The 14,642-nt window shown below is 32.8% G+C and overlaps 2 protein-coding genes across 2 annotated transcripts; one reads left to right on the top strand and one right to left on the bottom strand.

The window, feature by feature from the left end:
• The first annotated feature begins 54 nt into the window (after positions 1-54).
• LOC133199407 (ATP synthase mitochondrial F1 complex assembly factor 2-like) lies at positions 55-8,830 on the top strand. The gene is made up of 8 exons (XM_061335208.1): positions 55-173; positions 4,349-4,393; positions 4,634-4,779; positions 5,285-5,382; positions 5,534-5,614; positions 5,960-6,072; positions 7,422-7,537; positions 8,642-8,830. The coding sequence occupies exons 1-8, from the start codon at positions 68-70 to the stop codon at positions 8,786-8,788; spliced, it is 852 nt and encodes a 283-aa protein (XP_061191192.1). The 5' UTR covers positions 55-67; the 3' UTR covers positions 8,789-8,830.
• Positions 8,831-9,172: 342 nt separating this feature from the next.
• On the bottom strand, positions 9,173-14,336 carry LOC133199406 (dynein regulatory complex subunit 3-like). The gene is made up of 11 exons (XM_061335207.1): positions 14,177-14,336; positions 13,038-13,218; positions 12,793-12,909; positions 12,490-12,656; positions 12,244-12,390; positions 11,810-11,929; positions 11,585-11,697; positions 11,228-11,402; positions 10,947-11,078; positions 10,185-10,379; positions 9,173-9,689 (listed from the first exon to the last, which is right to left on the bottom strand). Exons 2-11 carry the CDS (start codon positions 13,195-13,197, stop codon positions 9,447-9,449), a joined length of 1,569 nt encoding a protein of 522 aa, XP_061191191.1. The 5' UTR covers positions 13,198-13,218; positions 14,177-14,336; the 3' UTR covers positions 9,173-9,446.
• Positions 14,337-14,642: the final 306 nt, after the last annotated feature.

Raw genomic sequence — 14,642 nt, 5'->3', positions numbered from 1 at the left:
GCTGAAAAATTAAAGCTACAGCCAATGAAAAATGTTTTCATTTATCATGTTCGGAATTCGATTAAAGATGGCTGCGCCCATGAAAACATGTAAACCATTTCATAAAATATTATCGAGTTTTCACAAATCAAAGGCAAATAAATTGATTTTATTACGGAATTACAAATCAGGAGGTGAGATGGTATTTGTACCTATCATTGAAAAAAAAAGGAGTGTTGGTAAAATAGGTAGGCAAACCCGGGCCGGGGCAAATTAAAAACCGGGGCTATTCGAGATTTTTTAATTTTCTGCCGTAATACTTTATGAATCCGGCTGAAATTTTCGGATTATGTTTGTTATAGGTTTATTTGTGTTCGGTATGAAAATTGCCTTGAAATACTCAGTATTTTAGATTTCCTTGGCGATTGTTGATTTCCAAGTTGGTAAAATGGGTAGTCAGTTACCAAAGTCAACATTTTACGTTTTCTGACATATTTGACGAAAAGTCAATAAAGTTATGAATCATTGTGATGTTTAAGATTATATATTAACTATAAATTAGTAATTCTTCATTGGTAATTGTTATTGCTGCGTAAAATTACACATTTTAAGAAAAACCGGGTCATTAAAACCGAATCCAATCACCCGGGACAAATCTGAATATTCCGGAATAATTGTACCGGTTACATTACTATTTGTCCTTGAAAAAAAAAGAACTTAATCCAAATTATTTGTTGACATCTTTTATTTCATTTTTATTGATATAAAAAATCATTTGAGGAAAGTTCACATAATTATATGAATATTAATGTGAGGATACCTCCATGAGGTTAGAGCTGGGCAATGTCACTAAGGTCCTCCAATATGAACAATTCGCTATCATTATTTCGGAATTTTCGGGTTTGCCCCGGGTGATCGGATCCAGTTTTAATGACCCGTTTTTTTTTCTGAAAATGCGTAAATTTTGCATAGTTATAGCAGTTTGCGATGTAAAACTCATTAGTGATAGTTAATATGCCGTGTTCATTACCGGAAGAACACACAAGAATATTGACTTATTGACCCATAAGTTAAAAATACCGTAAAATGTCGTCTTGATTTTGCCTACCCATTTTACCAACTAGGAAATAAACAATCGCCTAGAAAATCCAAAATCAGTGTATTTCAAGGTGATATTGACAATTAATACTCAAGAACCTTTAAGAAACATAATCTGAAAATTTCAAATTAATTGTTGGAATATTAGCAAAGAAAATTAAAAAATCTCGAATGACCCCGGTTTTTAATTTGCCCCGGCCCGGGTTTGCCTACCCATTTTACCAACACTCAAAAAAAAGTCTTTCACACCCAATTACTTATTCGGTTGAAACTTTATTTTTAGTTGATAGATAAAGATATAGTAACGCATTTTTATGTATTAAAAAAAACGAAAACTACAAGAGGGTTCAATATCCATACAATTCGGAAGTATTTAGGATATACTATTTTTCCACCTCATGTGACTTCCGTGGGGACCTGTAAATTTAAACCCCCCACCCCACCCCCTACCGTAATCAGGACAACTCGCCCCCAACACTTTTAAAGACAGCTCGCCCCATTATTTTTTCTTGTGAATTGCAAGGGAAAAAAATAACTGTTATTCAATAGTGTATATTTTTTATGCAAATTTTAAATTATAATCAATACATGTATTTACGATTGTAATAGCTAGGTTATTTTTTTTTATGCATTTACATCATAATTTTGTATAAAAACACAATGTATGCATAAAAGATTTAATCATAATATCCATGCTTTCTTAAATTTTATTCTTGTGAAATAGAGTTAATAAATGCATTTTGATTTATCATATTTTTTGAATTCATATTTATAAAATATGTCTATTTTAAAAGAGCACATTATCCTCAGTGTTAAAACATCTTAATTATTTAATGACGAAATTAACGTTTAACTGATGGCTTTAAGAAACTTATGATAATGATTATTACTAATTAAATGAAAACATGAGACAAAAGTTTTAATGAAACCCCCAAGCTCACAAATAATTTTGATATATACTTCAAAGTGACGACTATAAATTAGAACATGCAAGCTCCGAAAATTATGTATAATTAGTTGTTTAAAAAAATTGGCGTGCCATATCCAAGCTCCGAAGCAGCTTCAATGTGATGAAGAATTAAAGCATACAAGCTCTGAAAATTACATATATAGTTTTATTTGTGATGAAAATGTAAACAAATGTGTGAATTTAGTGAAGATATATCAAAAAAAGTGCTCAGTACCGACAATAGATATTAGTGTTTAAATTATTTTTGTTGTGTTTTATTTTCAATAAAATTGAGAAATTTTATCTTCAGTTGTTTGTTTTAACTTTCTAGGAACATTTTTAAATTCAAATATCTATATAATATATTTAATATGTGTTGGTTTCTTAAACTGGGGGCGAGTTATCTTAAATGGGGGCGAGTTGTCCTGAATTGGGGGCGAGTTGTTCCTGAATAGGGGGCGAGTTGTCTTGGGGGTGACCTGTCTTGGGGGCGAGTTGTCCAGCATTCCCCCACCCCCCAAAAAAACACCAAATGATCAAACAGAATAAACTGATTCTGGAATAATTATTATATATTTGGTTTAAAACATAAGCATTATTTTCATAACTTGACTGATAGGAACATTTTTAAATTCAAATATCTATATAATATATTTAATATGTGTTGGTTTCTTAAACTGGGGGCGAGTTGTCTTAAATGGGGGCGAGTTGTCCTGAATTTGGGGCGAGTTGTCCTGAATAGGGGGCGAGTTGTCTTGGGGGCGACCTGTCTTGGGGGCGAGTTGTCCAGCATTCTTAGTGACTCTAAGCTATGAAAATACCATTTATGAATTAACATCAGTGAAGGGAGTTCTGAGTGAAAAATGAAATAATTGTTGTCTATTGTGCAATAGTGTACAAATACAAATACAAATATTTTATTGGCACAAACACAATTACAGTAATTGGTAAAGGCCCATACAGAACACATTAATAAGTATAATAATACAGTAGAACACAACTAGAATACAAACAATTGGTGTAGGAAATAATGAAGTGTACTCATCAGATACTAGGTGATTCATAACAATGTAGTTACTCATTTATAGCTAGAATATTTTTTCTAATATCAGATATCAGACATAAAAATGAAGATAGTATTTTAAGAACCCTTTTACACCTGGTTTTCATCAATGATTTTAACAAATTGTCATTATTATGGATTGTTTGGTTGAAATTAGGGAAAGTAGATAATTTTGTTTTGAATATTTTTCTCTGTGCTTCATATTTCGGACAGAGCAAAATGAAATGTTTTTCATCCTCAATATCAAGGTTTTGACAAACTTTACACAACCTATCATTTTTATTAATTTCAACATATCTACCTTTTTCAATTTCTAAATTATGTGCACTTAACCTAATTTTTGCTAAAAATGATCTATCATGCAGTGACTCTAGTTTATCAACATAATGTGCACATTTATTATTAAAACAGAAGTTTCGATAGAATGATAGTTTTGAGGAGTTCATAATACTTGCATTTTGTTCTTGTAATATTTGATCATGAATACGTTGCTTAACAATGCTAAGCACTGGTTTCAATGACATATTAAAATTTGTTAAATAAGAAAACCCTAAGTTATTAAGACAAGTCCTTAAATACATAGACCATGCGTTATTTTCTTTAGTTTTGATAAAAATATCATGTGCCAATGTATGTTCAAATGAAATTAAATGATCAAGGTATTTGATAGCAAACATAATAATTTTTGATCTGACTGGGAGTCTTCCGAGTTCAGAATAGCAAACATTATTTGAAGTTTTGCAATGAACTACTAAAATTTCCCTCAAAAATTTAATATGAAACTTTTCATAAGATGCCGAGCCTGAATTTTTTATGACCGACTCAATACCCCAAACTTCACTTCCGTATAGCAAAATGGGAATTTGTCCAAATCAACATTACCAGTCAAGGTACTTGACAGAAATCTGAATGACCTGACCAAACCTTTAATAATGACGTAATTAACCTTTACTAATCTCTACTCATTTGGTCCATTTTATCTGAATGTTGAGACTAAGATATAAACTGCTCACAAGAAATGTGAAGGGATTAAAATTTTTAAATGAATCAAAATACTGGTAAAATTTCTTTAAATTAAACCTATCCTTGTAATGTCATAATAATTATGCTCTGGTATAAAAGTGTAAACTTTGTTCTCTCATAATTACTTCTTCATTTTTGAAGGAATCTGTCATTTTAGAATTACCAGTATGCATTTTTCTCATTTTATGCTTTATTTTATGCATCATTTGTATAATGATGAAAATGATTTATTTTAGAATTGAAGAAATTCTTTAAGAATGCCACCATTGTACAGAATCAAGGTATTGAAAATTTATGTGTAGAGAGCACTATGATTTTCCTGTTTCTAGACATTCTAAATATATGAATATTCAATAATTTTACTTCATGTACAATTTATTTAAAAAAGATTCTCTGTGTATTCATCCAAAAACATATACTCATATTTATTATCCAAATTTTCACTGAGTTTTTCTGAAGTCATTGTAAAATCTGGAAAATTTTTACTCTTTTTGGCATTCAAGTTTGTTTTTTATTTTTAGGTTGGTTTGAGGTAAATTTGGATCAAAGGAAATTACGCACCCCATCAGGAAACCTATTTCAAGTTCCCAGTGAACCCTTGGCCCTAGCAATTGCAACTGAATGGAACTCACAGAAAGACACAATCAAGCGACAATCTATGCACTTGGTAAAAAAAATAAATATGAGTGAAGTGTGAGAGAGAGGAGAGATAGCATTTCCCCAGCTTGATTGTGGAGATAGTAATAAAATTTCATGCAAAGGTATGCTTTGGAATAATGTATCTCAGGACTCATACAGATGAATTGACCTAACATGCCATTTTCCTACATTCTTTTTTCATGAGGAAAAGAATGTTCTTTTTTTGAAGGGGGGATCACTGAGGAAGAGTGGTAAAAAATATGTGTCAGATTAAAATCAAATCCTTTGATCCACTCATTGACAAGAAAATATTTTACATGAGCAAATTAATGGATCTAATTTTAATCAAAGTGAATACATGTGAGTTGACTATAGTTTATGGGATTTTTTTTTAAATAGTAGGGCTTTCCTATGCATAACCTTGATAATGTATTATCCCTACTGGCACTTAACTCCTCTGAAACAGAAAATATTACTGCTGCACCTCTGATGGTTTTGGATTTTTCTTTTGTTGCAATTTGTTATCATTACAGACTACCCTTAGCAACACTGTACTGGACAACCCCATGCACAGAACACGAGAGGACATCATTAGAGGGGGACTTCACTTTCTAGAGACAGACACAATATTGTATGTACAAAAACAGAAAGTCAATGTTGTTAATCTAATGTTTGGGAATACCATGTACTAAATTACTTTCAAGTAGATTTATCCTTGATAGAACCAAATTTATCATCATATACAGACATGTCAAGGAGTTATAATAATTATTTTTAACCAGATACAGAACAACAGAACCCCCCGAGTTTTTAGAATTACAGAGGAGAGAGTGGGACCCAGTGATGGAGTGGCTGAGGTCCAGGTATTGTGTAACAGTTATCATTTTTAATAACTTCTCATGAGAATATTTCAGAATTGATTTCTACTAAGTGAACACATCCTAAACAAGTGTCATATTAAGCTATGTTAATGTATATTTAATGATTACCCATTCTTGCAGTTAATAGTTTTGATGCATATCAGTATTTCAAATGGCCTTTTTAAAATTCTGTATATAAACATACAATCTACTATGATTATGGACATTATATAATATTATCTTTGCAATACTCATCATTATACATATCTACACCTGCAGTCTTGTAACCTCATATGAAAAGTCTCATTTACCGTATACTTGAAGTATTAATTCTTTTGATTCTGACAGCTACCAGGTGGAGCTTGAGTCTACCACATCATTGATGCCACCAGAGATACCGAACGACACGGTCAACATTATCTCACGGAAAGTCAACTCATTGAATGACTGGGCATTAGTAGGTCAGTAGTTTACCAGAGATACTAAACGACACTGTCAGTGTTATGTCACGGAAAGTCAATGAATATTCGAATATTTATTCAATGAGTTGATATTCGAATATGAATTTATGATTGAAAATTCATTTCTTTTTTTTTTCCAGGATACACCAAAGAGAGATAATTCTGGCATATTAAATTGGAAAAGTTTTTTTTTCATTTAAATTGATTGCTTTAGATGAAAAGATATACCCTCTAAATCAAACGTTTGATGATACTTTAAGAGGAATAGTAACAGAAATTCTGTAACATGTGAATACCTATTGTTGTATATCGAGAGGGTTCTCTGATCTCTCAGTATTGTACCTTGGTAATAAAATCCTATCTTGCAATTCAATCGGATATAGAATCAAGCACATGTTTTAAAACAAGAGAAATTCTTCTTAAAGCTGAACACGACTCGTAAATAGGCATACGCCATTTTCGATATTATATCTACGATACATCAACACCAGGGTATACTCTTCGCATTCGTTACACCTGACTGCTTTATTGTCACGGGTATCGGCGTGGAATGGCGACCCGTGTTTGTGCTGGTTATCTTGTTTTACCTTTGTTTACATTTTATTGTAGTTACGTGTATCTGTGTTCGTTTGTATACTGCACTGACCTGTACAACTATAATTGTAAGTTTCTTTTGTACTGCATTAGACGAGGTATTACAGTTATTTTTGTCGCTACCGAGTGCTGTATAGAATACGTCTGTCTACACCGGTGTCCACTGATTATACTGAACAGTGTCCAAGTCAGGCCCTTTATATAGGGGTCCTCAGATATAGCGAGAATCCGAACAAAAATGGCGGACACATTGCTTTTACGAATCATGTTCAGCTTCAAACTATCTAAAAATGGTGAAGAGTACATCTATTAAAATGACTTTATCTGACAATAATCAGTTTGTATATTTTTTTAAGGGCTCAATTTAAAATAAATACGAGGATTAATTACAGTGTACTTGTTTACACCCATCTCATATAAAATCATTATCAGGAAATTAATTAAGAAAAATTGCCTTTCAAGGTGTTGGTTTTAATTTCAAAACATTATGATATAATTATTAATCCAGCACGGTATATGTATGTACCTAAGTTTTCATTCTAGTCTGTGGTAAGAATAAACTAGATACTGCGGGTATGATTTTTGATAAAACGTAAATTCTACATTATTTTTTGGATTTTTCATATGGAATACATTGTACATGTGTACTAAAATACTGTAAGATTAATTTATGAAAGAAGACAAGTAAAAATATCCTTGGTCCTGTGGTGTATATTCAAAGGTCATGTTCTTAATTTTCTTGCTCTTTTTTCCAGGTTTTCAATATGGAGTGGAAAACCTCAAGTCTATCATACTTATGTTAGGATTAACAGATAAACTTTTAACTGTGGAAAAAGCCGTGCAGCTTGCCAGACTTGAAACAGTGTACCAGGTAACTTCTAGTTAACCAATGCATTATTTTTTTTGAAGTTTTGGTCAAAATAAATGTTTTTTAAAGCTTACATGAGCCAAATCTCTGATTTTTTTATCCATCAGTCTGTCATCTGTAAACTGTTCACATTTTTTATTTCTTCTTAAGAACAACTGGGCCAATTTCAACCAATCTTGCTACAAAGCATCCAAGGGTGAAACCAATTCAAACTGATTCAAATGAAACAGCTACTCCTTTTCAAGGGGAGATACTAGTAACTGAGGAATTTGGAAAACAGGGACAGTAAAAAAAAAATTCTCAATATTACCACTTTTCCAGAGAAGACAAAACACATCACTGTACATGCATGTTGAAGCTTCCTTACTTACATTTATTTCAGTTCATAACCCCTAGGGCTTACAAAAGCAAAACAATTCAAAATTCCAGCTTTTTAATTCAAGTTTGTCTAAATCATGGCCCCAAGTGTTGGGTGAAGTTAAAATAGGGAGACAAAGTTTAACGATGGAATATAAAAAAAAATTAAAAAGAATAGAAGGGTTTCAATAAGTAATATTAATATGCCAGCAATGATTCAAGTTTGTTCAAACATTGCCTCAGGGCTAGAGGCCAAAATCGGGAAGGGGGTCAAAATTTGACATGGGAGTCCGAGTATATAAGAAAAAAAAATCAGAAATGACTATTGGTATGCAGTTATTCCCATGTAAGGTAGATTCAACTTTGATCAAATCATGGACCATTGGGTTAGGTTAAAAGTTTTACATATAATTAGGTTCAAGATACCACATTTCTTGGTAGAAAAATATTTTTGTTTGTTTTTGGAAATTAGGGTTCAAAAAACAAATAAGCAAACAGGGAAAAAAACATTAACCTGACATAGGTACTGGTATACATGTACTTACATCTCAATGAATTTTAGCATTAATATTAGCAATGATCTTGGCACTGCTAAAATTGAAACGCAATATTGTTTGAGTAAATTAAAAGAGTTATCCCTAAAATCACAAAAAATAAATCCTGTGCCCAGCTTTAGGGTTAAATCTTTTAATATGCTGGTTGCTAAAGTAACCTGTTTTATGGTATTGTACATATTTTGTTATCTTGCAGACAAAGACTTGGGGTAATGTGGAGTGGCATCATGATGCTGATATTTATCAGCTCCAGTGTCTTGTAGCTGCCGCAGCACTCTTTGTACACTGGTGTAGCAATGACATGGCAACTACTCATAAAACAACTTACAGTGACCAAACATAGTGGGACATTTTGTTATATATATTCTAATAATAAATTTTATGAAATGTGAGATAAAGTCTTATTTTTTTCCATCATACATCTTTGTCAAACAGTTTCTTTTTTCTTTCAAAACCATACTGACATGCAAACTTTTCTAAAATTTATTACTTTTTTTGTTTGTGTGTGAATATTTTTTTGGGGGGGGGGGGGGGGGGGGAATAGAGGTTTTTGGAAATAAAAACATGTTTCAATACACCTAAACACACAGCACGGAAGAATGCTGAACTCTGTGTATATTATGGTATGGTATTTTTCTGTCAATAGATTATGGTATGATATTTTTCTGTCAGTAGATTATGGTATATAGTATTTTTCAGTAGATTATGGTATGTAGTATTTATTTGTCATTAAACATCTTTACAGTTAAAGATATCACTGATTTATTTATAACTTTTCCTTATCACAGATTTTCAGAAATTAATAAGTTTTTCACACATCTCATTTGTACCTTTTTTACAGAACAGTTAAAGGCTACACAAAAGCAATTTAATGTAGTCCTCAAGAACTTGTAAACTGAAGTTCAAAGGTCTGATAATATAGTCCATTAACTAAAAGATATCTTTTTCCAATCACAAGGCATTCAATTCAGGCTCTCTGACATGTTTTAGAATCAAACTCCCTAGTTTTGCATCACCTCCAGATTGTCCATTTCCTCCCGCAGGTGATCAATAAGATTGTTAATTTCTGACACACGCATTCTATTACGGGTAATTTCCTCATCCTGGTGAATCTGCTCAATCATGTTCTTGAGCCACTGGTTGATGCGAGTTACCATGTCATCCTCCTTATTGTCAATTTTCAGCAGATGAACATCATGTGAGGAGGATACAGCATTGATAATGGTGTCTTTGTCCACGAGTAACTAAAATAAACAGATAAACAACTCAGTACATGTACACTTAATAAACAGATAAATGACTCAGTACATATACACTTAATGAACAGATAAATGACTCAGTACATATACACTTAATAAACAGATAAATGTCTCGGTACATGTACACTTAATAAACAGATAAATGACTCAGTACATATACACTTAATGAACAGATAAACGACTCGGTACATATACACTAAATAAACAGATATACACTTAAAAAACAGATAAAAGACTTAGTACATATATACTTAATAAATAGATGAGTCACTACATATACACTAAATATTAAATAAACAGACGAATCAATAATTCAGTACATATAGACTAAATAATCAGATGAATCAATGACTCGGTACACTAGCTTTTCTTGAGAAAGCAAGGTGCTGCTTTTAAAGGGCAATAACTCTTGCATTTACTTCAGTGAAATCTACAGAGCATGGGAAAATATTTTAATTTAAAAAAGGAGTATGAAAGTACCATTTTTAAATCATCAGATATTTCATCATCCAGTTCATTTTTGATGACTTTTTCCAGAGTGACAATGGCAATTTCCATCATTTTTTCATGGTGATTGTTTTCCAGGTCCCGGCACTGAGAGAGAAGAGCTTGGACATTCTCTACAAATGAGCCTACCATGTCCTGCATGTTTCTCTCAAATTCTTTAATTACTTCCTGAAATGCAAAGTAAAATTATTCTTAAATTATATGCAATGTTTTGAGACTTTCATATATTGTAAACCAAATTATAAGCAAATTTTTAAATTCATCAATTGCCATTTGAAAACTGGTTCACAACAAATAATATTCATGATTGAGGTTGCTTGTTTCTTAAACCTTTTGAAGACTTTACTGTGCAATAAATATCCATGACCTTGAGTGGTTCACAAATCTCACAGAAATTTCTAGTACATGTATAAAAGTTGGTGTACAGTATAAAGTTAACCCAATTTATTATACATAGACTGATGGTCTGTAAATTTTGACTGATACCTCTAACTTGTCTACATGCTGTATAGGTGGCCTGTAAATTTTGTCTGATACCTCTAACTGGTCTACAAGCTGTAGGTGGCCAGTGAATTTTGTCTGATACCTCTAACTGTTCTACATGCAGTAGGTGGCCTGTAAATTTTGTCTGATACCTCTAACTGGTCTACAAGCTGTAAACAAGCCTGTAAATTTTGTCTGATACCTCTAACTGGTCTACAAGCTGTAAACAAGCCTGTAAATTTTGTCTGATACCTCTAACTGGTCAACAAGCTGTAGCTCTAATCCCATCAGCTTGTCCCAGAGTTCCTGTATTCTGTCGTTGTAATCTTTGACACACTGTTCTAACATCTTTGGATCACTCATCTGAGACATCTCCTGCAAGAGCTGAAACAAAATGGAAAATGTAGTTCTCAGTAAGTTAAACATAAATCTTTGCCAGGATCTGAAATATTAACCATGCCTGGTTACTTTTCCATTAACACATTTGAATATTTTCCTAACCAGTGCTATAATATATGTGAAGTGATGCCTACCTTCTTCTTCATCTCAGTGAATTCCACGTTGTATTTCATCCCAAGCCTCTTGTTGTCCTGTTTGGCCTCCTCCACGCATTCCCAGAAACTCTTCACTTCTTCCTCCCGCTTCTCATGCTCAGCAATACCAAACTCAAAGATCTGCATACAGTACTGCATAAACTTCTCTTTGAAGGTAAAACATGTTAAGGTCAACAAATGTCATTTTAAATACGTGAGTTGTGTTGTAGACTTCACAATTAAAGACTTTTAGAGATATAATACATAAAAGCTTGTGAAGTGGATCACTCAATCAAGCAAACATCTTTAACAAAATGGTCAATTTTCTCAGTATATATATAATATGACAAAGGATATCTATGAAGTTGATCCTCCAGGCCTGGCATCTCATTCAGTTTCTGTCCCTCCTTGTCCTCGGCATACATTTGTTCAAATAGATCTGGTCCATTCATCAGCTCTACATAGGCATTCTACAATCATACCAGAACATATGACTGCTAAAAATTGTATATGTTTGACCTTGGAATGAGTATTGAATCAAGAAAAATCAGCTATCACCAGTCTGAAGGGTCACATTCCTACCTTGTGTTTCTCCAGCTCCTGTAGTCTTTTAACCTCCTCCTCTTTTTTCATTTCTGCCTGTCTTTCATTATGAAGCATCTCATCTCTAGAGACCTGGTATTTTTCTATTGCAGCATCCCTCTGTGATTCATTACAAATTATGTCATTTTTATACATGGTACATTTCCTTAACTTGGGTATTATAATCTTAAGAGAAAAACTAATGTTTTTTTCTTAAAAAACTATATATATTAGTTTGAAAAGCACATGGTGATTTAAAATGCTTTCTGCACAGCTAGATTGACTGAATAAGAAATTAATGCAAATCAGCATTGTGAGAGTGAGTGCAATTATCAGCATCCCCCTTGTGTTTCATTTCTTACTGTAATATTCTGAGGACTTCATCATTTTTATGAGCAACAGAGTTTGAAAAGTCTACCAAACATTCTACTTACTGACTGCTGATCAATAAGTCTGTAATCCAAAAATTCCAGATTTGATAAAAATGCAATCACATATTGTTTGTATTCCTCTTGTTTGCAGAAAGGATTGTCTGATAAATTCAGTGTCTTCAGGTTTTTGAATCTTCTTAGATACCTCAACTGTAAAAGTAATTCCAAAAATTTAATGTGAATAAATTGTTTGTACATCAACATGAAAATTAAGTCTTAGATGTAACCATGTAGTATACTTATGCTTACATTTTCTAAATCTGTGAGTTGGTTTCTGCCGAGGGAGAGGACGTGGAGGTTTAGGAGGGTGTCCATGTTGTCTATCGTGGAGATTCTGTTACTATACAGGGTCAGGTCCTCCAGTTTGGTCAGTGTTTCCAGGTTATCAATGCATTCTATGTTGTTGAAGGACAAATCTGAAATACATCATATTTATTTGTAATAATTCATGATATGCTCCTTTTTGGTGAAAAAAAATCATTTGATGTATGTTCTTGTTTGTTATTTATGCTAAACTGGAATTCCAAAAATCATCATGGGCATATAACTTACCCAACCAAACTAAGTTGACCAAACTCTCTAATCCTTCAATTTTTTCAATAATATTATTGTCCAACTGTAATTTGGTAAGCTTTGTGAATTCCCACAGATTATCAATTTTCAGAATATCTGTAAATGAAAATCAGAATGAGTTAATTAATAATTAATTCAACAGTCATCATTAATCAAAAAATGATTTTAATATACTTTAATAGTTTCAACAGTGTTCAAATGAATTGGAAAAAAAAAAAGCTTACTTAAAAAATCAAGTCGCAGAGATAGTACATCTCCAAAGTCAATTCCCTCTTGTTTTGCAATCTTCCCTGCTTCTTCTTTTGGTCCCTGTTCTTCAACAGCTTTCTTGAGCATTTCCTCATCTATAACAGCTGGCTCCACTGTATCGTATAACCGACTCATTTTGATTCACTTTCTTTTCAGCTAAAAAGGAAAAAAAAAACTGTGCATTGAAAAACACTTTAAGATTTACTCTCAATGTTTAGGTTAATTACTCCTGATGATTTTAATAAATGGTATTTTGTCATATAACACCTTAATATTCCTGCTATAAATGGAGTTGTTATAAGGTCTCAATTGTGGAATGACGCATAAGTGCCTGAGGACAGGACTTATATCCCTCTTCATAAAAAGATATGTCCTCATCTCTTACAGAGTGCCAACACCTGTGGGATAAAGTACAAAGGATGATCACTTTCACCTGCCAGAAAAAAAATAAACCTGGGTCCCAATAAACGTGCCAAATGAACAGGAGAGAGGAAAATTTATGGCTGGACATGGAATCAAATGCAGGACTCATGCAGTACTCATGCATTACTAACAGATGCTCTAGCCACTGGGTTATCCAGGCTGATATATATGGCCTATTATATTCTCCTATCTTAAAATGTCTTCCCCCTCAAAGGCATGTATAACCCATGTGCTTTTATAGCCACTGGCAGGTCCTCCACCTCTCTTCCAGGACACAGTACGCCTACAACACCAAATGAAGTAAGGACAGATTTGTGCCTCTTCTTACGATTAAACCTGGCATCCCTGGCATATCAGTCCAGTTTCTACCTATTTAGCAAAAGGGTTAACTAGTAGGAAGATGAGTGCATCACAATACCACATATGCATATGGGGGTGGGGGTTCCATCCTCAGGCAAATAAAAGAAAGAAGTCATGGTCTCTGACGTAACAATCCATTTCCGATCGAGCAAACTTATTTTACATTCCACCAGCTGTTAACTCACAGAATCCTTCAGACTTGGTGTAAATACTTATTAGTTCGAATTTCCTCGTAAGATAGAGTTACATTTCAAATTCTAGTAATTAGCCTACTCTGCAGTTTTAATTAAGTGTAAACAGTCTGTAAAATAACAAATTTCACAAATCTTACCCGTATATTTTTGCCGCCTTTAAATATCAGTTCAGGAGAAAATAAATTTCACTGTGAAGTTACCGACACAGTGTTGACAGCTTTTTGTTTAAACAACTTCATAAGCTGACAACTAAAATCAAAATTATTGATGAATGATATGTAAAGACATTCCGTCCAAAGCATTCAATTAAAGCAAATATCAACTATATTCTTGTTTAAAAAACTTTTTCTTCGGGCACTGTGCATTTCAAAAAGAAAATGTATACAGGTTGTTATGGTTATTTTCAACATCCGGTATTTGACTTCCGGGAGAATATGATTAGCTCGGATGTAATTGAGCGTATGAGGAAATTTTGATCAGGTGAATTTATACCATCATGGGATAAATACCCTTTTTATGTGAATAAAATTATATTCATACTAGTAAAAATTTATAGATATTTAAATGCAATATTTTGGGCTAACCTGAACCACTATCTGAACA

The sequence above is a fragment of the Saccostrea echinata genome, unplaced genomic scaffold (assembly GCF_033153115.1).
Source record: "Saccostrea echinata isolate AGI-Se365-2 ecotype Australia unplaced genomic scaffold, CSIRO_AGI_Sech_v1 ptg000034l, whole genome shotgun sequence".
Taxonomy (NCBI): Eukaryota; Metazoa; Mollusca; class Bivalvia; order Ostreida; family Ostreidae; genus Saccostrea; species Saccostrea echinata.
The sequence above is the reverse complement of the archived record's forward strand: the minus strand, read 5'-3'. Positions and strand labels throughout refer to the sequence as shown.

Excerpts from the sequence above, each read along its gene's own strand:
- LOC133199407 (XM_061335208.1), top strand. The coding sequence starts at position 68 with ATGGCTGCGCCCATGAAAACATGTAAACCATTTCATAAAATATTATCG. Across the intron at positions 174-4,348 it reads ACGGAATTACAAATCAGGAG|AATTGAAGAAATTCTTTAAG; the intron begins GTGAGATGGTAT and ends GATTTATTTTAG. Across the intron at positions 5,615-5,959 it reads ATGGAGTGGCTGAGGTCCAG|CTACCAGGTGGAGCTTGAGT; the intron begins GTATTGTGTAAC and ends TGATTCTGACAG.
- LOC133199406 (XM_061335207.1), bottom strand. The coding sequence starts at position 13,197 with ATGAGTCGGTTATACGATACAGTGGAGCCAGCTGTTATAGATGAGGAA. Across the intron at positions 11,698-11,809 it reads AGGAGCTGGAGAAACACAAG|AATGCCTATGTAGAGCTGAT; the intron begins GTAGGAATGTGA and ends GTATGATTGTAG. Across the intron at positions 11,403-11,584 it reads CTGGAGGATCAACTTCATAG|CTTCAAAGAGAAGTTTATGC; the intron begins ATATCCTTTGTC and ends AACATGTTTTAC.